This window comes from Cyrtonyx montezumae, unplaced genomic scaffold (genome assembly GCF_038088225.1).
Source record: "Cyrtonyx montezumae isolate F1298 unplaced genomic scaffold, pur_monq_1.0 scaffold_25, whole genome shotgun sequence".
In the NCBI taxonomy this organism is placed as follows: Eukaryota; Metazoa; Chordata; class Aves; order Galliformes; family Odontophoridae; genus Cyrtonyx; species Cyrtonyx montezumae.
Genome location: NW_027071992.1, coordinates 16,453,597 through 16,474,476, shown reverse-complemented (window position 1 = coordinate 16,474,476; position 20,880 = coordinate 16,453,597). Strand labels below are relative to the sequence as shown.

At 48.7% G+C, this 20,880-nt stretch overlaps 1 protein-coding gene across 1 annotated transcript in view; it reads right to left on the bottom strand.

Annotated features, from left to right (window-relative positions):
* NOL6 (nucleolar protein 6) overlaps positions 1 to 2,970 on the bottom strand; it is a 31,614-nt gene extending 28,644 nt beyond the window's left edge. Inside the window, exons 1-4 of the mRNA XM_065740103.1 lie at positions 2,949 to 2,970; positions 2,605 to 2,859; positions 1,006 to 1,122; positions 628 to 807 (exon numbers count right to left, since the gene is read on the bottom strand). Of these exons, the coding sequence (XP_065596175.1) occupies positions 628 to 807; positions 1,006 to 1,122; positions 2,605 to 2,859; positions 2,949 to 2,954 (558 nt within the window). The 5' untranslated portion in view covers positions 2,955 to 2,970. The remainder of the gene's footprint in view (positions 1 to 627; positions 808 to 1,005; positions 1,123 to 2,604; positions 2,860 to 2,948) is intronic.
* Positions 2,971 to 20,880: the final 17,910 nt, after the last annotated feature.

The following is a 20,880-nucleotide window of genomic DNA, read 5'->3' as shown; positions in this document are numbered from 1 at the left end:
ACCTGTTCCAAGAGCTCTGTGTCTTTCTTACACTGGGAGCCTCAGGCCTGGACACAATAATCCAGATGGGGCCTCACAAGAGCTGAGTAGAGGGGGACAATCACATCCCTCTCCCTGCTGGCCACCCTTCTTTTAATGCAGCCCAGGAGATAGTTGGCCTTCTGGGCTGAAAGCACACACTACTGCTCATGTCCAGCTTTTTGTCCAGCAGTACACCCAAGTCCTTCTCTGCATGGCAGTTCTCCAGTTCTTCCCCCAGTCTGTAGAAATACCTGGGAATGCCCTGAGCTCTGCTAACAGCCTACAAACATGGCCCTACTCCCAAGTAAAAGTGCAGTGGTGAACAAAGCCAAACTGGATCCTACTTCTCCAGCAGCATGGAAATTTCAGCCGAAGCAGAAAGAATGAAGATGCTAACGAGCTAAAACCAAAGCAGTTGAAATCTCTAGATATAGCACAAGTACTGAGTTCGCATTGTCAGCTTACCAAGAAAGTTGACATGCCATGTGTCCAGACACTTCAACCTCACTCATGAATTCAGACACAGGGCAAGGATCGTGGGGAAGAGAAGGGGATGGGACTCAGGTAGGCACCAAGCTGTTTTAGAACTATCACATCCAGACTCACCCGTGGCATGGTCACCGCCACATCCACATTGATCTCCGGCTTAACGCAGGTGCCCAGCAGGTAGCTGCCCACCACACTGAGCTCGGCTGGGGGCATGAAGCGGAACTTCCCCTTCACACCAAAAGGCACCTGAAGGAATGGCACCTTCACGCCTTTGGGAAGCCAGGTCTGGTCAGTGATCTGAGGACAGGACAGATGAAATACTGTAAGCATCCACAATAGAAGATGGGCAGAGATCGACATCTCACATGGCACAGCTCTGTGCTGTCAAGCACCTGTCCCCAGGCCTTAGAGATGGAGTATTGCTCTCTTCCCTCCAAGGGAGCAAGGGGAAGGGCCAGCCACCCACAGTGCCTCCTTCATCCCTCTAGGACATACATCAGTTTCTGGGGTCTCTGGGATACTGCTCAACAAGTTGTTAATTTCATGGAGGAAAGCATCAATCTTCTTCTTCTTTGTTTCCTTCAGTGTCACTTCCTTTAGAAGTTCTTCAATCTGCAAGGGAAAGGGGACAATGAAAGAGAGCTGCAACACTGAACTGCACCTGCCTTTTGCCCTGGCCTCTGGCACTGATGGTAAGCAAAGTAAAACAGTGGCAGATGATTGCAGCAATATTAAAGTCTCTTCAAAAATGCTGCTCAGAGCTGAGAGATTAATCAGCCCATAACACAGCCCTACTATTTCCTGTGAAATGATAAATGGAAATCAACTCCATTCCATTCACTTTTGTGTGACATCCAGCCACAAGAAGCACATTAATTCTCACAGGCTTTGCTCTCAGAAAGGTTTTTGTTTGACAAAGCCTCAGCTCCAAGAAAAAATTTTGGCAGGTTCATGCCATGAACAAGGTCCTAGAGATCCTGCTACCAGAACTCACAAGCAGTCAGGAGATCAGAGCTGTTCCTCACAAAAATCACTATGGTGAGGACTATCAGGAGCTATTTAGTTACCTCACAGAATCACAAGAGGTTGGAACAGATCCCTGGAGATCATCTAGCCAAACCCCTACTAGAGCATTTCTCCTACAGTGAGTTGCACAGAAGAGCATCCAGATGGGTTTTCATTATTTCCAGAGACTCCACAACCACTGAGGGCACCCTGTTCCAGTTCTCTTTCACCTTCACAGTAAAGACTTTTCTCTCATTCCTGTACAGAACTTCCTCTGTTCCAGCTTGTACCCAGTGCCGTTTGTCCTGTCACTGGGCAACACTTGACAGGACCTGGCCTCATCCACTTAACACCCACCCATCAGAGATTCCTAACCACTGATGAGCCTCCCTTCTCAGTCTTCTCCAAACTGAACAGCCCCAGGTCCCTCAGCCTTTTGTTATAACAGAGATACTCCAGGCCCCTCATCAGTTTCGTGGCCATCCACTGGACCCTCTATAAGTTCCCTGTCTTTCTTGAATCAGGGAGCCCAAAGAGGACAGAGTACTTCAAATGTGGCCTCGCAATGGCAGAGAAGAGGGAGAGAAGAACCTGCTGGTCATGCTTTTTTTAACACACGCAGGATACCAGTGGCCTTCTTGGCCACATGTGACGTTGCTGGCTCATGGCAAACCCACTGCCCACCAGGACATCCAGGTCCTTCTCTGCAGAGCTCCTCTCCAGTAGGTCAGCCCCTAACCTGTACTGATGCATGTCGTTATCGCTCCCCAGGTGTTGGACTCCGTATTTGCTATTGTAGAATTTCATCAGGTTTCCCTCCACTCAATTCTTAGCCTCTCCAGGTCCTGCTCCTCCTAACACAGTATACCTGTTTTCCCAGAACACAAAAGATGATGCCTGCAAGTCAGCTCCAGCTGGTGATGTTAATTCCCCAAAAAGCAACGGAACAGCTCTTGCTGGAGAAAAGCCAGATCAAGAGGACCCAGGGGCCTGACTGCAGCCAGGTGCTGCTTCTCCGACAATGCCCCGAGCCTGTCTCGCTGTTCCCAACCTGCTCTGCCTACACTCAGGGAACACGCGGGGGCTGACCTGCAAGCGGAGCAGGCTGGAGTGGAAAAGGTCCTCCGTCTCCTTCAGCTGGTTTAGCTCCTCGCTGGTGGGCGGCTTGTACAGTTCGGCCTTGCTCAGTTTCACCGGCTGCAGTGCTGGGGCTGGGGCTGGGGCCGGGGCCGCCGCCATCGCCGCCGCCTTCCTCTTCTTGCCCCGTGCCGCGCCGCGCCCGGGGGTGTGCGGGCTCTGCTCCACCTCCTCGGCCTCCGCCGCTTCTGCTGGCTCCTTAAAGCCCTGCGAAGAGAAAGCAGCATGGCTCAAGGCGTCGGATCCCGGCCTGACAGACAGAACCGAACCCCACGGCGTCCCCAGCACCCGCGTACCGCCATGGCCACCCCCTCTCAGCCGCGTGCAGCACCACCCGCTCTGCTAGCGGCACCACGCCGCTCTCCCATTGGCTCTCACTCCACAGGGCAAGGCTTCCGATTCGCTGCGCCTCGCTTCTCGCCCCGCCCACGGACCCGACGAGACGGATAGGGAGGAGTCTTCTGTCATTTTGCGGCAGGCCGCGCGGGGAGTGGAGTGCTTTGCGGCACGTCGTGAGATGGGGGAGCGGAGTGCTTTGCGGCACGTCGTGAGATGGGGGGAGCGGAGTGCTTTGCGGCACGTCGTGAGATGGGGAGCGGAGTGCTTTGCGGCATGTCGTGAGATGGGGAGCGGAGTGCTTTGCGGCATGTCGTGCCAGGGGAGGAGTGCTTTGCGGCAGCGGCTCCTTGTCGGGTTCGCAGGAAGACTTGAAGTAACCAGGATAAAGCGAAGCGTTAATAAACGCGCTAATAATAATACCAATTACAGCTGGTGCTGTCTTATGTACATTTTTCAATAAAATACCGTGCTTTCACACGTAGCCCCAAGGACATGCAACACCAAGCATGTGTCTGGGACAGGTGAAGCCCTAGGTTGTCTTCAGCCCTGTGTCCCCAGAAACCTTGAGCCTCTCCAGAGATGAAGTTACCTCAGAACTGGATTTTATGTAGTTTTGTCTCATCTCTCGGCAGAGATGAACCATCTATTCCCAACTTCCAGGCAGAAAAGACAAGCCTTTCTTCACAAAAGTTGGCCTCCAACAGCTTTCAACCCACCCTGAGAATCACAGAACAGCTCAGGTTGGAAGCAACCTTGAAGATCATCCATTTCCAGCCCCGTGCCAACAGCAGGGCTGCCCCCCACCAGCTCAGGCTGCCCAGGGCCCCTTCCAACCCTGCCTTGAACATCTCCGGGGATGGGGCACCCACAGCTTCTCTGAGCAGCTGTGCCAGTGCCTCACCACTCTTAGAACATGTAGTTTTTTCCTATTATCTAACCTAAATTTCTCCACTTTTAGTTTGAAGCCATCCCTTCTTGTCCTATCATTAGCCTATATAAAAAGTCCGTCCCCTCCTGCTTGTCCTCCAGCTTCTGGAAGGCTGCAATGCGGTCTTCCTAGAGCCTTCCCTTCTCCTGGCTGAAGAAGCCCAGCTTCCTCAGCCTGACACTGTAGGAGACATGTTCCAGCACTCTGATCCAGTCTTCATGGCACACCCCTGAACCCACCATCCTTCCTGTACTGGCAGGCCCAGACCTGTATGCAGTGCTCCAGATGGGGCCTCAGGAGGCCAGAGCAGAGGGAGACAATTCCCTCCCTCTCCTCACTGGTCACCCCTCTGTTGATGTAGCCCAGAATCATTTTGGCCTTCAAGCTCCAAGTCCACACTACTAGGATGGCATACTTCAGCAACTCCATGCCAAAACTGCCCTCAAAACCATGTGAAGCCATGAAAACGGACAGAGTAACTTGATACGAGTTATGTCAAGCATGTATTCCCTTTATTTACAGTGCTAGATGCATGGGGGATTGCTCCACCAATCATGCACACCAAAGGGAGAGACGACTACATATTTAAGGGCATAGCACATACATATCCATTACATTTCAAGGACATGAACAAAAATTCCAAAGTGACTAATATCTCCGGTGGTTGTAGGATCTAACAGTCATTTTCACTGTAAATTTCCAACCTTGAAGGGGGGAGAGCTCTAACCCATTCCTGTGGGTATTGTGTTGATCCTTCATCCTACACGTAGAAAATAACACTGCTTCCCAAAGAAGCCAGGATGCAGGCAGCATCACCAGTTTTCTACCAGCAGGATTGGCTGTAAGGCCAGCATCTGCTACTCTCAAGAAGGCATCACTCATGCATCCTGCTCAGAGCATGGGACAAAACTGCAAAGCCTGGCTTCCTTGTCAAACTCCAGCAGGGCTGGGGCAAACATGGGAAGCTACAATTTACAAGGTTACTGGAGCAGAAGAAATAGAATCATAGAATACGCCAGGTTGGAAGCGTCCCAGAATAACCAACAACTCCAGCTCCTGGTCCCCCACAGGATCACCCAAAATCCAAATCTTATGTCTGAGAGTGAGAGCATTTTCCAAAATTCCAGCAGCTCAGGGAGGTGCTCACTCTCCTGAGCAGTCTCTTCCATGCCCACCACCCTCTGGGGCAGTCTTTCCCTGAACCCCCTGGCATAGCTCCATGCCACACCCTTGGGCCCTGTGGCTGTTACAGAGAGCAGAGCTCAGCACTGCCCTTCACCCCCTGTGAGGAGCTGCAGCTGCCATCAGGCTTACCCTCAGCTCCTCTGCCCTGTGCTCAGCACGCCCAGGGCCCTCAGCAACCCCTAAGGCCCTTCAACACTTCTGTAGCCCTCTTTTTGACACTAGTATTTTTTTGTACTTGTGAGAGTTACAATTGTTTTTGTTTTGTTTTGTTTTGTTTTGTTTTTCCCAGCCTTTCATATCAGCTAGGGTACACTTAGGTGAACAGATAAGCAGACAGTGAGCGGCTCGACTGTCAAGATTAGGAAAATGGATGGGACAAACATGATAAACAAAGAGAACGAGAGAGAGATTAAAGGTTGATGGAGTTAGGGTAAGTGCCGGGTAGACTGTGAACCTGGAGTACACAATTAAGGTGGAAACAAAATAAAGGAGAAATTCTTGGCATCACTGGATAGGGGATAAAAGCCTGTGCCGTGTTTTTGTTGTGCAGGTTGTGCACTAGATTGTGCACTCCTGCCTGCAGGATACCTGCCATTGCAATTGCAAATTAAAACCTTTTCATAAGAGATCCAGTTTCCAAAAAATCATTTGAGTTATTTCTCACATACTGCTGTGCCCAAACACACACTCAGCACTGCAGGTGAGGCTGCACAGCACAGAGCAGGGCAGGACAATCCCTCTCCTCACCTGGTGGCAGTGCTGGGCATGGCACACCACCATGCTGTTGGACCTTTTGGCCTTTTAAAATGGTGCCTTTGCGCATACAACTCCATTTCTCAGGTTCAGACACAGATTCCCCTGAGTTGTCGGTGTACTTAAAGGCCAACCCTATGCACATACTCTAATGGGAAGTCACAGATTTGGGGCTCAGACGATTTCAGTTCTATTTCCAGCCCTGTGTGTGCTTGTCCACACGGGTGCCACCTGAGCACGCTTTCAGCAACACCAGCACCGTGGAAGTGGCCCCATGCTGCAGGCGAGCACCGCCCGCGGCTGCATAGGGAAACACGCCCGTAATGCCCCCGCCCTCCTCCCCAAGCCTGGCCCACCCGCTCAGAACCCGCCCATGGCAACGCCTCGTGCCGCGACCTACCCGGGGAAGAGGGGCAGGCGCAGGGAAAGGAAGGATGGGTGGGGCTGGGCGGAGGTAAACGTATGAGGCTAGAGGCAGGGATGAGAGCAGGGACAGAAAGAGGACTGGGGTAGGGACAATGGGAATAAAGATAGGGCTCAAGGACAAAGATAGGAATTGGACAGGGACAAATAACACAGTCAGGGAATTGGGGGCAGGAATGAGAATGGAGGAGTGAGGAGGACAGATGGAGCTAGGGACAGGAAGTGGCAACAGAGATGGGAATTGGGTGGGGATGGGGAAGGACAAATTATGGGGTTGGGGACAGCCGGAAATAGGGCTGGGAATGAAGTCAGAAGAATGGGGTGGGACAGAGCTAGGCACATGGACAGGGCTGGGGATAGAAGAGAGTGCCCATGGGGACACTCCCACCCCCCATTACAGATGCAGCCAAACTCCAAAACCTGCCACAGGACACCAGTGTCACCGCAATGCCAGGCCCTGATCCCCAAGGCCACCGCCAGCAGGAGGTGACATGGGAACACCCTGATGCCACCCCTGCATCAATGTGGTCACAGTATCTCAGAGCCTCTAGAGACAGGTGGCCTGAAGGGGGGGGTGGGGGGGGTGATGCCTCCATCTGGATTATGAGCACTAGAAGAGAAAGGGGGGAGGAGGGGGTGGCAGATTGTGGGTACACCCATGGTGGGTTACAGTGACTAGTGTGATAGTGGGTGACAAAGTGTGGCAATGTGACAATGGAGTGCTGATGCCCTCAGCTGAGTGCCACCCACTGTGGAGAGGCCCTGTGTCACTCAGAAATGGGAACACATGGTTCTGTGGAAGAGATTGGCATCCCAATCCCTGCAGTGGTACGTGTCCTCACCCCCACAGCAATGTGTTCTCAGCAGTGGCACTCATAACAGGTAATTGATGCTCAGTTTGGCCATCATCACCCTGTACTGGCCTCAGTCATGTTTTTCCCCTCGACACTGGTGACACAAATGCCATTTATCCCTCCATGTGCATGTGTTCCCCTGCACTCCATCAGATTCCAGCATCACCTGCAAGGAATGACTTCCAGCAAGTGTAGATGTTTGACTCACAGCCAATTTTGCAAGTAATTACTGTGGACAGGCCCTGAGACCGCGAAGTGTGAATTATGGCATCAGCTCCTACCTCAGCAGGAATTCATCCTCAGCACTCTTGAAAGAAATACTCTCCTTCCTCCCTTCTCTCTCAACCATGACATGCCAAGGTCCCATGCTCCAGCTCAGTTCCTTTCCTAAATTTGCCGTTCACTGTATCCCAACCTCAGAGTGCCACAACCACTGCCCAACACCACTGGCTGTTTGGGGGCATGTCCATGGGGTCAGGTTCCCCTCTGCTTCAGGGTGACGATAATTACAACCCAGCTCAGGATTTTTAGGAAGGCTAGTAAAACTTGTTGGGTCACTGCTGCTCACAAGGTCTCACCTCTAAGCTGCTCACAAGCAACAGGAGACAAGGGATGTAGCCACCAGGGAGGTGAATAACAAGGATGCCCATGGGCGTCAGTGGTGTGTACCCCCTGGTGTTCCCCAGCCCTCAGGCAGCTTCTCTTTGGAGGCATACATGCTGCCACATGCACACACGTATGCATATGTACACCTTACATGTGTACACACACGTGCTTACCCAGGGTGGCCTGGCCGGTCCCACAGCAGTACTGGTGATGCCTTCCCCACAATAGACTATTTAACAAAGTGTTTCAGCACCAGCAAGTCATTAATTATGCTTCATTCTAACATCCTAATACTAATAATCATCTTAAGAAATTGCTTCCTAGTATGCCACTCCCCTGCCTGCCCTCGCAAGTGCTGCTCACCTCAAACCACCACACCATGCCAAAAAAGATGTGGGATACCATGTTGGGCTGTGCTCCAGCCCAACACCCAGACAGCACCAGGACTGGAAGGGATTTATCCCCTGGCTTTATCCCCTGGAGCTCAGGGGTTTCCAGCCCAGGTGATGCCATTCTCAGGGTGATGCCAGCATCTTATAGGCACTACATCCCTGAGATGTCCTAAGTGGTGCAGGCAGACAGAGCCAGCATCAGCACACCCCTGGGGATATCCTTCAACACCAGCTATCCAGATGCTGTAGTCAGCATGGCATCTTACAAATGACAAAACTCCACAAAATAAAATTCATACTTCCTTAAAGACATCTAAAGTTCACTAAAGCCATAACACAGCCCCTGGCTACCATTACTTGTCCTTGGCCAAGTCACCCAAATATGTGATCTGACCCCAAATCATGGAAATTCTACAGCCACCAGACCTTCCTAGAGAAATCACATCCCATTGCTCCACACAGATAGAAACTGTGTGGGGGTACTAAGCAGAGAACAGGATCTCTGGATGGGCTGAGACACAAGTGGTAGCATCACTTGCAGATGTCCCACATTTCCCACATGTAGAGCAGCTCCCCACCTGAGTTTTGCATCCATTCCTTGGTCACTCTATGGCCGCAGAAAGTCACAACCCATCCACACAAGGGCATGGCACTTCTGGCCATGGCTGTCCCATGCCTGATCTGTACAACTAAGCCAAAAGCTAAGAAGTCTGGAGCACACCTAGTGCTTGGCTCCTTGTTCTGACATAGACCTTGCTCATGCCACTCAGCCCCAAACTCTGCTTGAGTAATAGGCTGAAAGACTCAGGTCCCTGTAAGAGGATAGGTTGCAGGTCCTCTGCTGTGTCTCAGCAGCACCAGCCACCACTTGTGATGTGTCAGGACTACGACCTGTTTCGTTGCACTGGGGTTTAGGTGATCCCACAACATCCACAGCCCTCCTGGGAAACACCATACTCCAAGAGATTGTGTTACAAGTTCCTCTTATATAACAACAACCAAAGAAGGCTGAAAGGTCAAAAATCCAGAAAGAACATAAACAATCTGTACGTATTGTTTGGGGAGGAAAGAGAAAGACCAGTTGTGACTGCTCAAAGCCAGCAGCTCCAATGGCTTTATCACAAAACCTGGGTGACCAGAATTGCACAAAGAGAACTGATGGAAAGTTCTCATTTCATAGCATGCTAGCAGCATCTGTCTGCTTTTAAATCACAGTCTGCTTTTAAATCACCAGTCTGCTTTTTGCATAGATAGTTTTGTGTCCTTGTTTTTATTTTCTGCCTGCTTTTGGCTTGCTTTCTGTGACAGTTAGAGACCAAGCCTGTCTGATTTCCCTGCTGTTGCTGTGGGCTGTACACATAGCAACAAGAAGGAGAAAACCTTTTTCTTTCTTCTTCTTTTTCTTTTTCTTTTTCTTTTTCTTTTTCTTTTTCTTTTTCTTTTTCTTTTTCTTTTTCTTTTTCTTTTTCTTTTTCTTTTTCTTTTTCTTTTTTCTTTTTCTTTTTCTTTTTCTTCTTCTTTTTCTTTTTCTTCTTCTTTTTCTTTTTCTCTTTCTTTTTCTTTTTCTTTTTCTTTTTCTTTTTCTTTTTCTTTTTCTTTTTCTTTTTCTTTTTCTTTTTCTTTTTCTTTTTCTTTTTCTTTTTCTTTTTCTTTTTCTTTTTCTTTTTCTTTTTCTTTTTCTTCTTCTTCTTCTTCTTCTTCTTCTTTTTCTTTTTCTTTTTTTCTTTTCCTTTTTCTTTCTTTCTGATCCTAAGAAACAACCTGCAGCCTCCAAAAATCACACCAGGGATGCCAAGGGATGGAAGGGACCTGCAGATCTCTGATCCCTCTTGTTTTGCCATAGTGCAGAGCTTTTTTGGAGACACTTCATTTGCCACGATCCCACCAAAACAGCCCTTTGCAATCTCCCGGGAGCAGAATATTGCTCCATTTTCCAAAACAAAGAGATAATTCAATCTCTATGGCAGCTCCTGAAAGTGGATGTAGTGGAGGCAACAAGGAAGATGAAATGTAGCACTTATTCACCATGCCTTAAACCAGACAGTCCTGGTGATGCACACCTGTGCCCCTCCAACCTTCCCTCCCTCATTTTGTGTGGTGCTGTTATGGGGTCAGAGTGGACGAATGGACCTGAACTGGGGTGAACAGTGCTAGGGGGCAAAGGGATCACCTAGGCAATACAGGAAAACATCAGCAGGGTGAGGAAGATGTTGATGGCTTGATTAATTGAAAGCATGCTTGGTTTGGATTTAACAGCTCTGGCTCTTCTCTGTCCTATTTCCCTGTAATGCTGTGGTCCATTCTCCTCACTCACCTGATAGAGAAACTGAAACACAGCAGTGGCAGGGACTGCCAGGGTGCAGGAGAGCTGAGCCAGGGCTGGCACAGGTGACCAAGCAGCTCACTTGCAGCTCCCATTCTGTTCTCACCTCCCACAGAAACAGAGATGATACAGCTATGCTGTTGTCACTGCAAGATCCTTCTTTGCTCTGAGCTTTGAATCCACAGGGCAGCTTCACCCTCAGGTACAGGCAATTTAGAGAAGTGCTTTGGGAACAGCAGCTGAGCTTGGGAGGAGGGGGACCAAAGGCAGTTCTCATACTGGAAGGGAGCTTGTGGGGTGTGCTGAACTTCATTAGCAACTGCAAGAAACTACTCACAAGAGGGTGCTGGTAGCAACCAGGTGCCAAAGCTCTGCCTCTCCAGGAGCATCTCACAGAAGTGAGTGAGTACCTCTGTTCTCTGTATTCTCTAGTCATTTTAGAATTCCTTTGCTTCCCCAGTGCCTATTGTATGCAAACACAGAGGCAAATTCCTCCAGTGATGCAGTCTGGGTTAGGGCAGCAGCATCCAAGGGAGAAAATACAGGCAGGGATAATTTGAAGTAATCTGGGTGGTGACATCTCACTTTGAGACATTTTCTCTTTATTTGTCTTTTAGACGATCAGGGGTGGGAGGTGCACCCAAGACTCATGGTCTTTATTTTAAAAGGGATTAAGACAAAAGGGAAGCCATCTCCAGGTGATCTTAATACCCTAAGGTCTCAGCATCTTTAGAAGGAACAATTGTGCAGACTGTATCTTTCCTGTTCACAAAAGATATGTATGGGAAAGATTATGGTAGAATCTGTAATATAACGAAGGGCAGAAAACACTTGTGTAGAACAGGGATAGTCATCATCTCTTCCAGAGTAAGGATGAGGGCATCAAAAAGGAGGCAGGATCAAAACAAACCAAAGGAAATGATTCTACACCGAAACAGGTCATTAGACTGGGTAGCTATTTGCCACAGGATGTTGCAAATGCTTAAAATTTATCTGGCTTCAAAAATAACCATAAATATTCATGGGAGAAAAATCTACCAAAGACTTACTTACAAAGATACATCTGACTCAGGGAGAGGATCATCACATTTTCTGACATCCTTCCATGGTCATCAAAAGATGGGTTTTGACAGACTAGTTCAACATTCGATTCAAAGAAAGGTGTTTCAGGACTGGTTGTGATTTCCTTTTCCCTCCACCTGACATTGCAAATGCCTCTTTGTGCTGTAAGAGAAGACGGGATCAGTTAATCCAGGCAGTAAAGTGGTCCCAATTTCCCAATATTGAAACACCACGTTGGTCATGATAAGTTTGTTATCCAGCTGTGTGAATGCAGCCTTGGAGCTCAGCCCAAAGCTGAGGCACAGAGCCTGCTGGGATCAGAGCAAACCAGATGAAGCCTTCCCAAATAAACAGGTTGTGTAGACAGAGAGAGATGCTCTACAAAGAGCTGGAAGAGCAAAGGTGTTGAGGGATGAGGGACACTCTCTTGCATCAGCAAAAGCCAAAATCTTGGCAGCTTCAGGGCCAAGACTGTGAGGCAGCCCAGGATATTTTCTGTCTGCAGAGCTGGACAACCATCTCTCGAAGGCATGCGTGAGTGGGGAGAGGAGATAGCACCTGCCGGGGGCCGTGTGTTCTGGCTGCCAAGATAGAGTGACATGAGATATTGCTTGTTGCACAGACTTGATAGAGCACCAACTGCTGAAATGCTGAGCCTGAAGGCCATGAGATAAGGCAAGGAGAGGAGACCAGGCTCTGACTGGACACAAGAAATTCGAAATCTCCCTTCTCATTCCTGTAGTGCAGAACAATGTGAGTAGGATAGGTCAGGACAATAGAATTGAACAAAATTGAATAAGTTTAGTTCATGTGGGGCTTTCAAAGACAATTTAGTCCAACTGCCTGACCATTTTGAGGCTAATCAAAAGCTCTAGCATGTTATTGAGAACATCATCCAAAAACCTCTTGAGCACTGACAGGCTTAGGGCATCAACCACCTTACTAGGAAGTGTGTTCCAGTGTCTAACTGCTCTCACAGCAAAAAAAGCCCAAGCAGGTCTAGTTCAGCTTAGACTTCTCCAGACTTCAAGGCCTCAAGGTCTCTGGTCTCTTTATAGCCACCTCCAATGTCAATAAAATGCTGCCAGCCACATTGTCAGCGTGGTAGCCAAGAAACAAGGTGGTGAATGTCCCATCAATGGTAACATTCAAGATTAGGCTAGACCAGACACTGAGAACCATGAGCTCTGAGCTGTAAATGCCCCTCTTCATTGTGGAGTGGACTAGATGGCCTAGTCACTAGATGACCTAGTCCAAACTCCCCATCAAACTCTCCGTTCTAATTTATGTTGTTCGTAATTGGTCAGGCAAATGAAAATATGGCTCAGTCTAGAGAAAAACTCTGCATTTCTGAATCTGAGCAGGTGTTGTGCTGCCAAGGGAAGCATAAGAATGCCCTGGCCATGCTCAAAAGTGCTGCACTTAAGAAGGAAATTAAAGTCAGAAATTTACTAAAAATGGATGCTGAGAGAAAAACACAGTTGAGAAAAAGAAAATATTTTGTCAAATTTCTGTAGCCTTCAGAGTACTTTTGATGATTATTTGCAAAAGGAGGGATTTGTTCTCAGTGCACAGTGCTTGCTGCTCCATGCAATTCTTCTGTCTCCAAACCTTTGCCCCTTTCATAGAAGTGGGAAACATTTAATACGTGCCTTTTGGGGCCCTTCCCACCATCCAGCAAGTACATTCAGAGGTGTTTTTTTTTCCCTATGGTGAGAGTGAGGAAAGGACCCTTGATAGTCTCAGAAATAAGGGCAGCACGAACTAGTCAGAACTGGGCTGCAACTAGCACACCCAGCTGAAGACCTCCTGCAGCACTGGGAAATGCATTGGCCCATCTCACTGCTTCCCAGACTCTACTGCAGGCAAGAACAAGGAAATTTTGTCTTACACCAGCAGGGCTGCAGAAATGAGGGTCTTGATGCAAAGGCTTGGGTTGACTTTTAAGCTCCCTCCCTCCAGACCCTCAGGATTCTTTTGTAAAGGTAAAACATACCCAATTGAAATAAAATCCTTCAGTTGATAGTTTCAGCAGCATCAGAGCCTTCCCCACATTCAACAGGAATATGTTCCTGCAGAAGGGACCAGCCCTGCCGAGCACCTAGATGCAAGTATGAAGCTCAGTGGCAGCTCCCTCTGCCAGATTTTGAACACACAACTGGGACTCAGAGAAGGGGAAAGGTTCCTCCTGTAGAGGACCTGGAGGATGCTGAGATGTGCTAGTGGGCTATGGACACAGGATGAGCAGGCACTGAGAGCTTTAAGTTGCGCATCCAAGGAGTTTCCTGCAGGATAGAGTATCACAGGGAGGGACAATTAATGGAAACATCCTGGCTAGAAAACAAGTCTGAAGGAGATTTACTTGACTATTGGAGTAGCTATAGTAGGAGAGTGACATAACCAGGGTGTCCCCAAGGTATGCAAGAGACCAAGGAGCTGGTAGAGAAGCTGGTGGGGCCAAGGGACAGAAGTTCAGCCTGACCTTGCAAGCTGTCACAGAGGCTCTTGTCCCTGCATGGTCTCTTCAGGAAGGTATGTGAGCACTGCTTTGCCATCTGTACAAAGCTGGAGGGTTTAGGCCTTGTAAGATCAGATCAGTGATTCTCTGGTTGATTTTTAAGATCCCCATGATGCTCTTCCCAAATTCCCAAGGCACTGTAACCCCCTGGGGTAAGGATGACTGAACCATTCATCGTGTTCAGGTCAGGTAGTGAAGCTTCTCAAGACTTGTTTGCCTGTCTAGGGAATTTGCATTATTACCTGCATGGTGATTCAGGCTCCAGCAGGAGCATTTAGCCTCCTCCCAGACATGCATGGACACACAGAGCAGAGTGCAGGACTGCTGCAGCAGTTCTTCCCCTTTGCCCAGACCATTGTTTCTGAGCAAGGGTTCCCACACAGCACGAGTGACATATTATGTCTGTCACACAAGCCCTGCAAATATTTTTACAGGAACATATCATTTTAGGAAGATGGAAGTGGAGACTCAAAGGAAAAACCCACAGCCACCCAAGCCTGTCACTTGTTCCTGGAACTCAAATAGTTACAAGGCAGTTTTGTTTCTTCCTTCTGAGTCTGTTCATGACTGTTGTGAGAATGATTGTGGAAAAGCCAAAAGGTCCTGGGCAGGACCTGAGCTGTGCATCTTCAGTTCCACAAGCAATGTGAGTCCCAGAAGAACTTCCTTCTCCTGCTTGATTGCCTTTTGCATTGTTTCAGGATTCTCTGATGAGATGTCAAAGGAACATTTATCTCTGATGTATGCATTATAACAGAATCATAGAACCATGGAACAGCTTAAGTTGGAAAAGACTTTAAAGATCATCCAGCTCAAGTTGGAAGTGACTTTAAAGATCATCCAGCTCCAACTCCCTGCTGTGAACAGGGTTGTCTCCCACCAGATCAAGCTGCCCATTGCCCATCCAACCTGGCCTTCTCATGTCTCTTCCCTTCTGTGCTTCCATTCCCACCTCCCTAACCTCCTACTCCCATCTGCTGTAAGTTCTCCATTCAGCAAAGTGTGAATGCCCCAGCAAAAGGCCTGGTATCTTCAAAGAAAAACAGAGGTCACCAGCAGGATTTTGGGGTTCCTGGGGTACATTGCCATGTCCTGTCACAGACAGGAGACTACTGCTGCTTTGAAGGTGAACGCAGGGTCCAATGTGCACAGGAGCCCACCAAGCAGCTGCCCCATGGGCTCTAGCCCTTGTCACCCCTCTCCCAGCACTTGCCCAGCCCAATCATGGGGACAGTTTGAAGGCCAATCCAGAAATTACCCTCTCCTGAAGGAAAGTCATCCTTCCCCAGATAAACTACAATGGCAGCCCTCAGCATGTAATCTGAATTGCATGGACATCTCAGGTACATTCCCAGCAATAAAGTGGTACACTTTCCCAGATGGAGGCAGAAATCAGATCAGGAACCTCTATGGACCATGGTATGTGCCACCAGAGCTGGAGGACTGTCCCTGCAGCCAGCAAGTCCCTCAGACTCAGAGTGTGCCAAGCCCGGAACAGGAGGTGTAAGATGACCTGAACAGTGGGTTACACAAACTCTTTGGAAATTCAAACCATTATCGGACAGGCATAAGGTCACAGCCATCACAACCCTGGGCCCTGGAATCACAGCTGAAATAGCATTGTAATGTGCTTATAATTTATTCATCAGCTGAGTAAGAACATCAGCAGGCATTTTCCTGGCATTCTTTTATCAAACCCCTGTGATGGACTTCATCCTTTTAAGAGAGCAAACTAGAGTAAAAGGCAAAAAACAAAACAAAACAACAACAAAAAAACTTTATTCCATTCAAATTTAAACAAGTAAGAGAAAGGATAAATCAAAATAAAGCTACAAAAAAAAAAAGCCTTTTTTTTTCTTTCATTTTATTTCTGCTTTGTTCTACCATTTCCAAACTTTGCATTTCTTTGCTGGTGGCTACTTTGATCCCTGATAACCCAGATGCTGCCAACTGCCTATCTAACAGATCTCTTCATCTCTGTGACAAATTCTGCCTGAGGATCTGCTTGTCCCATTTTTAGGTGAAACAGAGACAAAAGCTGAATTGTGATCAGACCTTTACCCTCAGAGGTTCACAGCTGCTTCCACTCTCCCCATATCCAACCACTATATATGTGAGAATTGCATATTGATTCCCATCACTAAATGCTTGGGGAAGTATTTCCTTGGCAATGGGACCTCACCATGGTACTGAGCTACCTCTGGTCTGAACCAGGGTTTCAGCTGTAAATAACAGGAAAAATGCTATGGTGGTAAATACTGGTGGTAGGTGGACAGCTAGAATAGATGATCTTGGAGGTCTTTTCCAACCTTTTTATTCTATGACTCTACTATATTCCTCTGTCACAGTTCTCTCCTTGGCAGAGAACCTAGTCTGTGATGTATGGTGGGAGATCTGCATCAGCATGGATGACAGTACTCCAGAGAAGGGGTGGAGGAAACAGCCCCTGCTTGTTCTCCATACAGCATCCATCTGACAGTGTCCTAGCCCACACAGGTTCCCACTGCAGCAAGGGTCTTTGTCATTGCCTCATCCGAGCAGAAGAGCAGGGAGGAAGTGGTAGGAGAGGAGATAGCTTCATCTTTTTAGCCTAGGCTGGTCCTATTTCCTGGAGGAAGGAGCAGATGTCTCATCCTCAGAGCCACACAGGAAATAAATTGGATATAGCTCTGCAGAGAATTATGTGACATGACTGTGCCCTGGTATCTGAGCAGTGTAGGTGGGACTGGCCCTGTCTTCCTACATCCTGTCCCCTCTCTCTGCCAGCTCATGGGGCAGCAACCTTCCAGTGTGACACTGATGAAGCATTTGCATTTTCAAAGCTCCAGTGGCAGAATTCTGCTGTTGCTAAGCAGAGGAGTTAACTCTCAGTTTTTCACTGTTTATGAATGCAGCACTCAGGAAGGAGGAAAGAGAAGAGGAAGAGATATATTAAAAATAGATGAGGAGAACAAAGCAGAAAGGGCTTGAAGAAGAGTTTTCATCTCATTTTTACATAGAAGTTCTAGTGATACCTGAGGTCAGTCCACTGTTCAGCAACCAGCTCTGCACTGGAAGCTGGACTAAGGGCACAAGCAGCCTTCTCTCAGCTGCTGAGATTTCCCCATAACCGAACCACACTTTCCCACACCAGATCTTATTCCTCCTTTTCCAAGCCCTAAGAGCAAAGCAAGACATTCAGAAAAATAAAAACAAAAATGAAGATGAAGAAAGAACAAGTGTAAGGTGTTGGAGAGTGCATCACACTGAGAGAGCAGTGCCATGGCTTCCAGCACTCTGTTTCTGTGACAGCTTCTATTTTTCTGTGAGAAGGAGATTTTCTGTGAAAGAGAGATAAAAAAAATCAGGTTTTGGGGGAAAAGAGCAATATTCTCTCTAAAAGCTGTCCTGATGGAAAAATTTCCACCTGCCCTATTGAATACACCAGGGCTTTCTTTACTTTCTGCCTTGCATGATTACCTCTTTCGTTAACATTCAAGACAAGCAGCAGGCAGAGATAAGTGCCTAATGGCAACAAACTGCTTCTCCCATCTTTCCTAGCTTTGGACCAGTTCAGACAAAGCCTGCAATGGAGGCTAGCCACAAGGAAAGGTGATACTGTTACCTTCAAAACAGAGGCAAGCAGAATCCCAAAAGGGTTTGGCTTTGACCAGCTGGATCAAACCAAAGGGCTGAGGAAAGCTGTTGTTTCTTCAGCAAGCTGTGACATCATGTTAACAGATTGGAGTAGGAAGGAAATTGTGGTATAACATCAACAGTGAAGGGCATGGCGCAGTGCTCTGGGTTGAATGCTTACTCAGACTCATCAATGATGAAAGCAGGGCACGTGGAAGGGCAACTGGGAGTGGACACTGAGGCTTGGGTGTTTGGGAATGATGATGGCCATGGCATTAAACCGGGGTGTTTGGGAGATGAGAATGGTGAGGGTAGAAGTGTAGAGGGTAGAAGCCCATCTCCCTTTTCCCTTTTCCCTTTCCCCCTTCCCCTTTCCTGGGGCATGGGTCTGTGGGTCCCCCGCACCAACTGTCGTGGAACTGGGCCAAACCAGTCCGTAAACCGTTGACAGTGTGAATGGTTCTAAAAGGGCTTAGGGAGCAGTTAAGAGTAGGCTTGAAGAGTGGGAGTACACTTGAGAAGTGGGATGAAGCCAGAGACTCACTGAAGGACGGGACAGGACAGGAAGGGATGAGATGGATGAGTATGGAGCTCTTTCAGGTAAGGCCAGACGTTGAGGCACTAAGAAGGGTGGCCAAACCTGCAGCACAGGCTGCCCCAGCCACACCTCCAGACCTGTGACAGCCATCCCATACATTCAGGAAAGCCCATGGTTCTGGAAAGGGAAGATGACCATGTAATTGTTACCCATGCTGCTGTCCTCAGGATGGGAAAGCAGTGAGTGGTGATGGAGCAAAGTCAGAGAGGTAAAGTTCATAAGTTCATAAGTTCATAAGGTTGGAAAGGACCTGTAAGATCATCTAGTCCAACCATCCTCCTATCACTATCTCTACCCAACTACTAAATTAAATCCTTTAGCACCTCATCTAAACGCTTCTTGAACAGCGCTAGGGATGGTGCCTCGACCACCTCCCTAGGCAGGCCATTCCAGTGCCTGACCACTCTTTCAGAAAAGAAATGCTTCCTCAGGTCTAAAGCTACACAAGGGTAGAGGTATGGCTGGGCGTAACTTTTCCAGACAGTTGACCAGCAACTGTTGACCAGGACAGTTGACCAGGTGAGGGCCAGACCATGTGTAGTAGTGTGAAAGCAGTGCCTCAAAGCTGAAGTTTGAGGTGTCCTATGGATCCCACTCCTTCTTAGGTAGTACCTGTTACAACTGATACTGTTTAGATACAGATCTTGTTTCCAGTTCAGGAGTAACATGCTGCACCGGTGAATCCAGTGAAGAAACTGTGTTCTCTGTTACCATTTCCCACTTTCTGGGCTGTCCCTGTGACTGCTCTGCTCTTTTTAATTAATCTCATATTTAAAGTAAACACGTCTCAAACCCTCTCTATACAGTAGCATCTCAAGGTCTTTTACCATTTTTTCCTTTACTCCATGTAATCCAATGTCACAGGAATTACATAATTTTTATTTCAGTTCATCCACAACTTTCATTTGACCGCAAATACAAAGTCAACAAAGATTTCATAGAATTACAGAATAGCTTAGGTTGGAAGAGACCTTAAAAATCACCAATTTCCAGTCCCACACAAATCAGGCTGCCCAGGACCCCATTATGCCTGGCTTTGAGTGCCTCTAAGGATGGGGGACCCATAGCTCTATGGGCAGTGTGGGCCAGGACCTCGTCACCCTTTCTTTGAGTAAAAAATTTCTTCCTGACATCTAACCTAAATTTCTCCTCTTTTTAAGAGTTTAAAACCCCTTGTCCTATCACTATCAGACCACATAAAATGTCAGTCCTCTCCCTGCTTGTAAGCTCCCTTCAAGTACTGGAAGGATGCAATGAGGCTTCCCTGGAGCTGCCTCCTCTCCAGGCTGAACAAGCACAGCTCCCTCAGCCTGTAATCACAGGAGAGGTGCACCAGCCCTCTGACCATCTTCATGGCCCTCTTCTGGACCCGCTCCAACAGCTCCACATCCCTCCTGTTCTGAGAGCCCCAGGCCGCAACACAGCACTGCAGATAGGGCCTCAGAGGGCAGAACAGAAGGGTACATTCACCTCCCTCACCCCGATGCCATCCCTCTGTTGATGCATTGGGCTTCCAGTCTGCACTGCTGCCTCATGCACAGCTTTTTGTCCATAGTGGCCCCCAAGGCCTTCTCTGCAGGGCTGCTCTCACTGTGTTCTTCTCCCGGTCCGTACACATTACATAGAATTGCCCCACCAAAGTACAACACTTTGCACTTATCCTAGTTGAGCCTTCAAATAGCTCTGACATTTCTGGGGTCATGGTAACTAAATCAGAACTCATCACAGCGTATCAGCTATTAAAACTATTGTTGTTATAATCAGACAAACCCTGTCTGGAGCAAGACTACCAGCTCACTGCCTGTTCTCTGTGTCCTCTCATATGCCACAGGCAGGTGTGTGCCTCAGTGCTTCCAGAAGCGAAATGCAGACTGGTGCCATCTGCATCCATGTTGCGCTGCCTGCCCTCTTTCTGGATAACTGCTTTGTTATTTAATTTGTAAAAGACTTGCTGCAGAACCCAGTTCCCTAACACTGCCAGAGGTCTGTGCTCACAGCTCTACCTATGCAGGACGATGACTGCTCGCCTATGGAAGCGTTTATTTGCCCCATGGGATATGGCAGGAAGGAGCCCAAGACTACTCTGGGGCTGCGGCTGTGGCTGCAGCATTTTGTGCATCTGCACGGCACTATGGAAACAGGGCCCACGCCTGAGCCAGCACTCAGAACCACTTGCGTGCTTCACTGTTTGGCTGTGCGATTATTACGGGACGCTGGCTCTGCACAAGGCCACTTAGTAAGGCCTCTCTCTGAAAATGGCTTCCTCACCATTACCCTCTCTATCCTCAAAGCACAGCCGGAGCAACGCTAGGATGGTGGCTTCCCACCGTGATTACAGCTGCTGTCTGTCACAGTGCTGATCACCAGGAAAGGGTTCGTGCCGCTCCGGCTGCACCTTTCCGACCTAGCGCCAAGAGGAAAGGACCTGACCCCAGACACACAACCCCCACCCCGAGCAAGACGGCGGTCCCCATCAGGCGGCGCTGCCCCTTTAAGCCCTCCGGTGGGGGCGTGGCTCCGCCGGCGCGGGGGCGTGGTATCTCGCGAGAGGGGCGGGGAGACGTGGGCGGGGCGCGGCGCGGCGCGCTGAGGTCAGCGGCGAGCGGGCGCCGTCACAAAAGGAAGTGGCCGT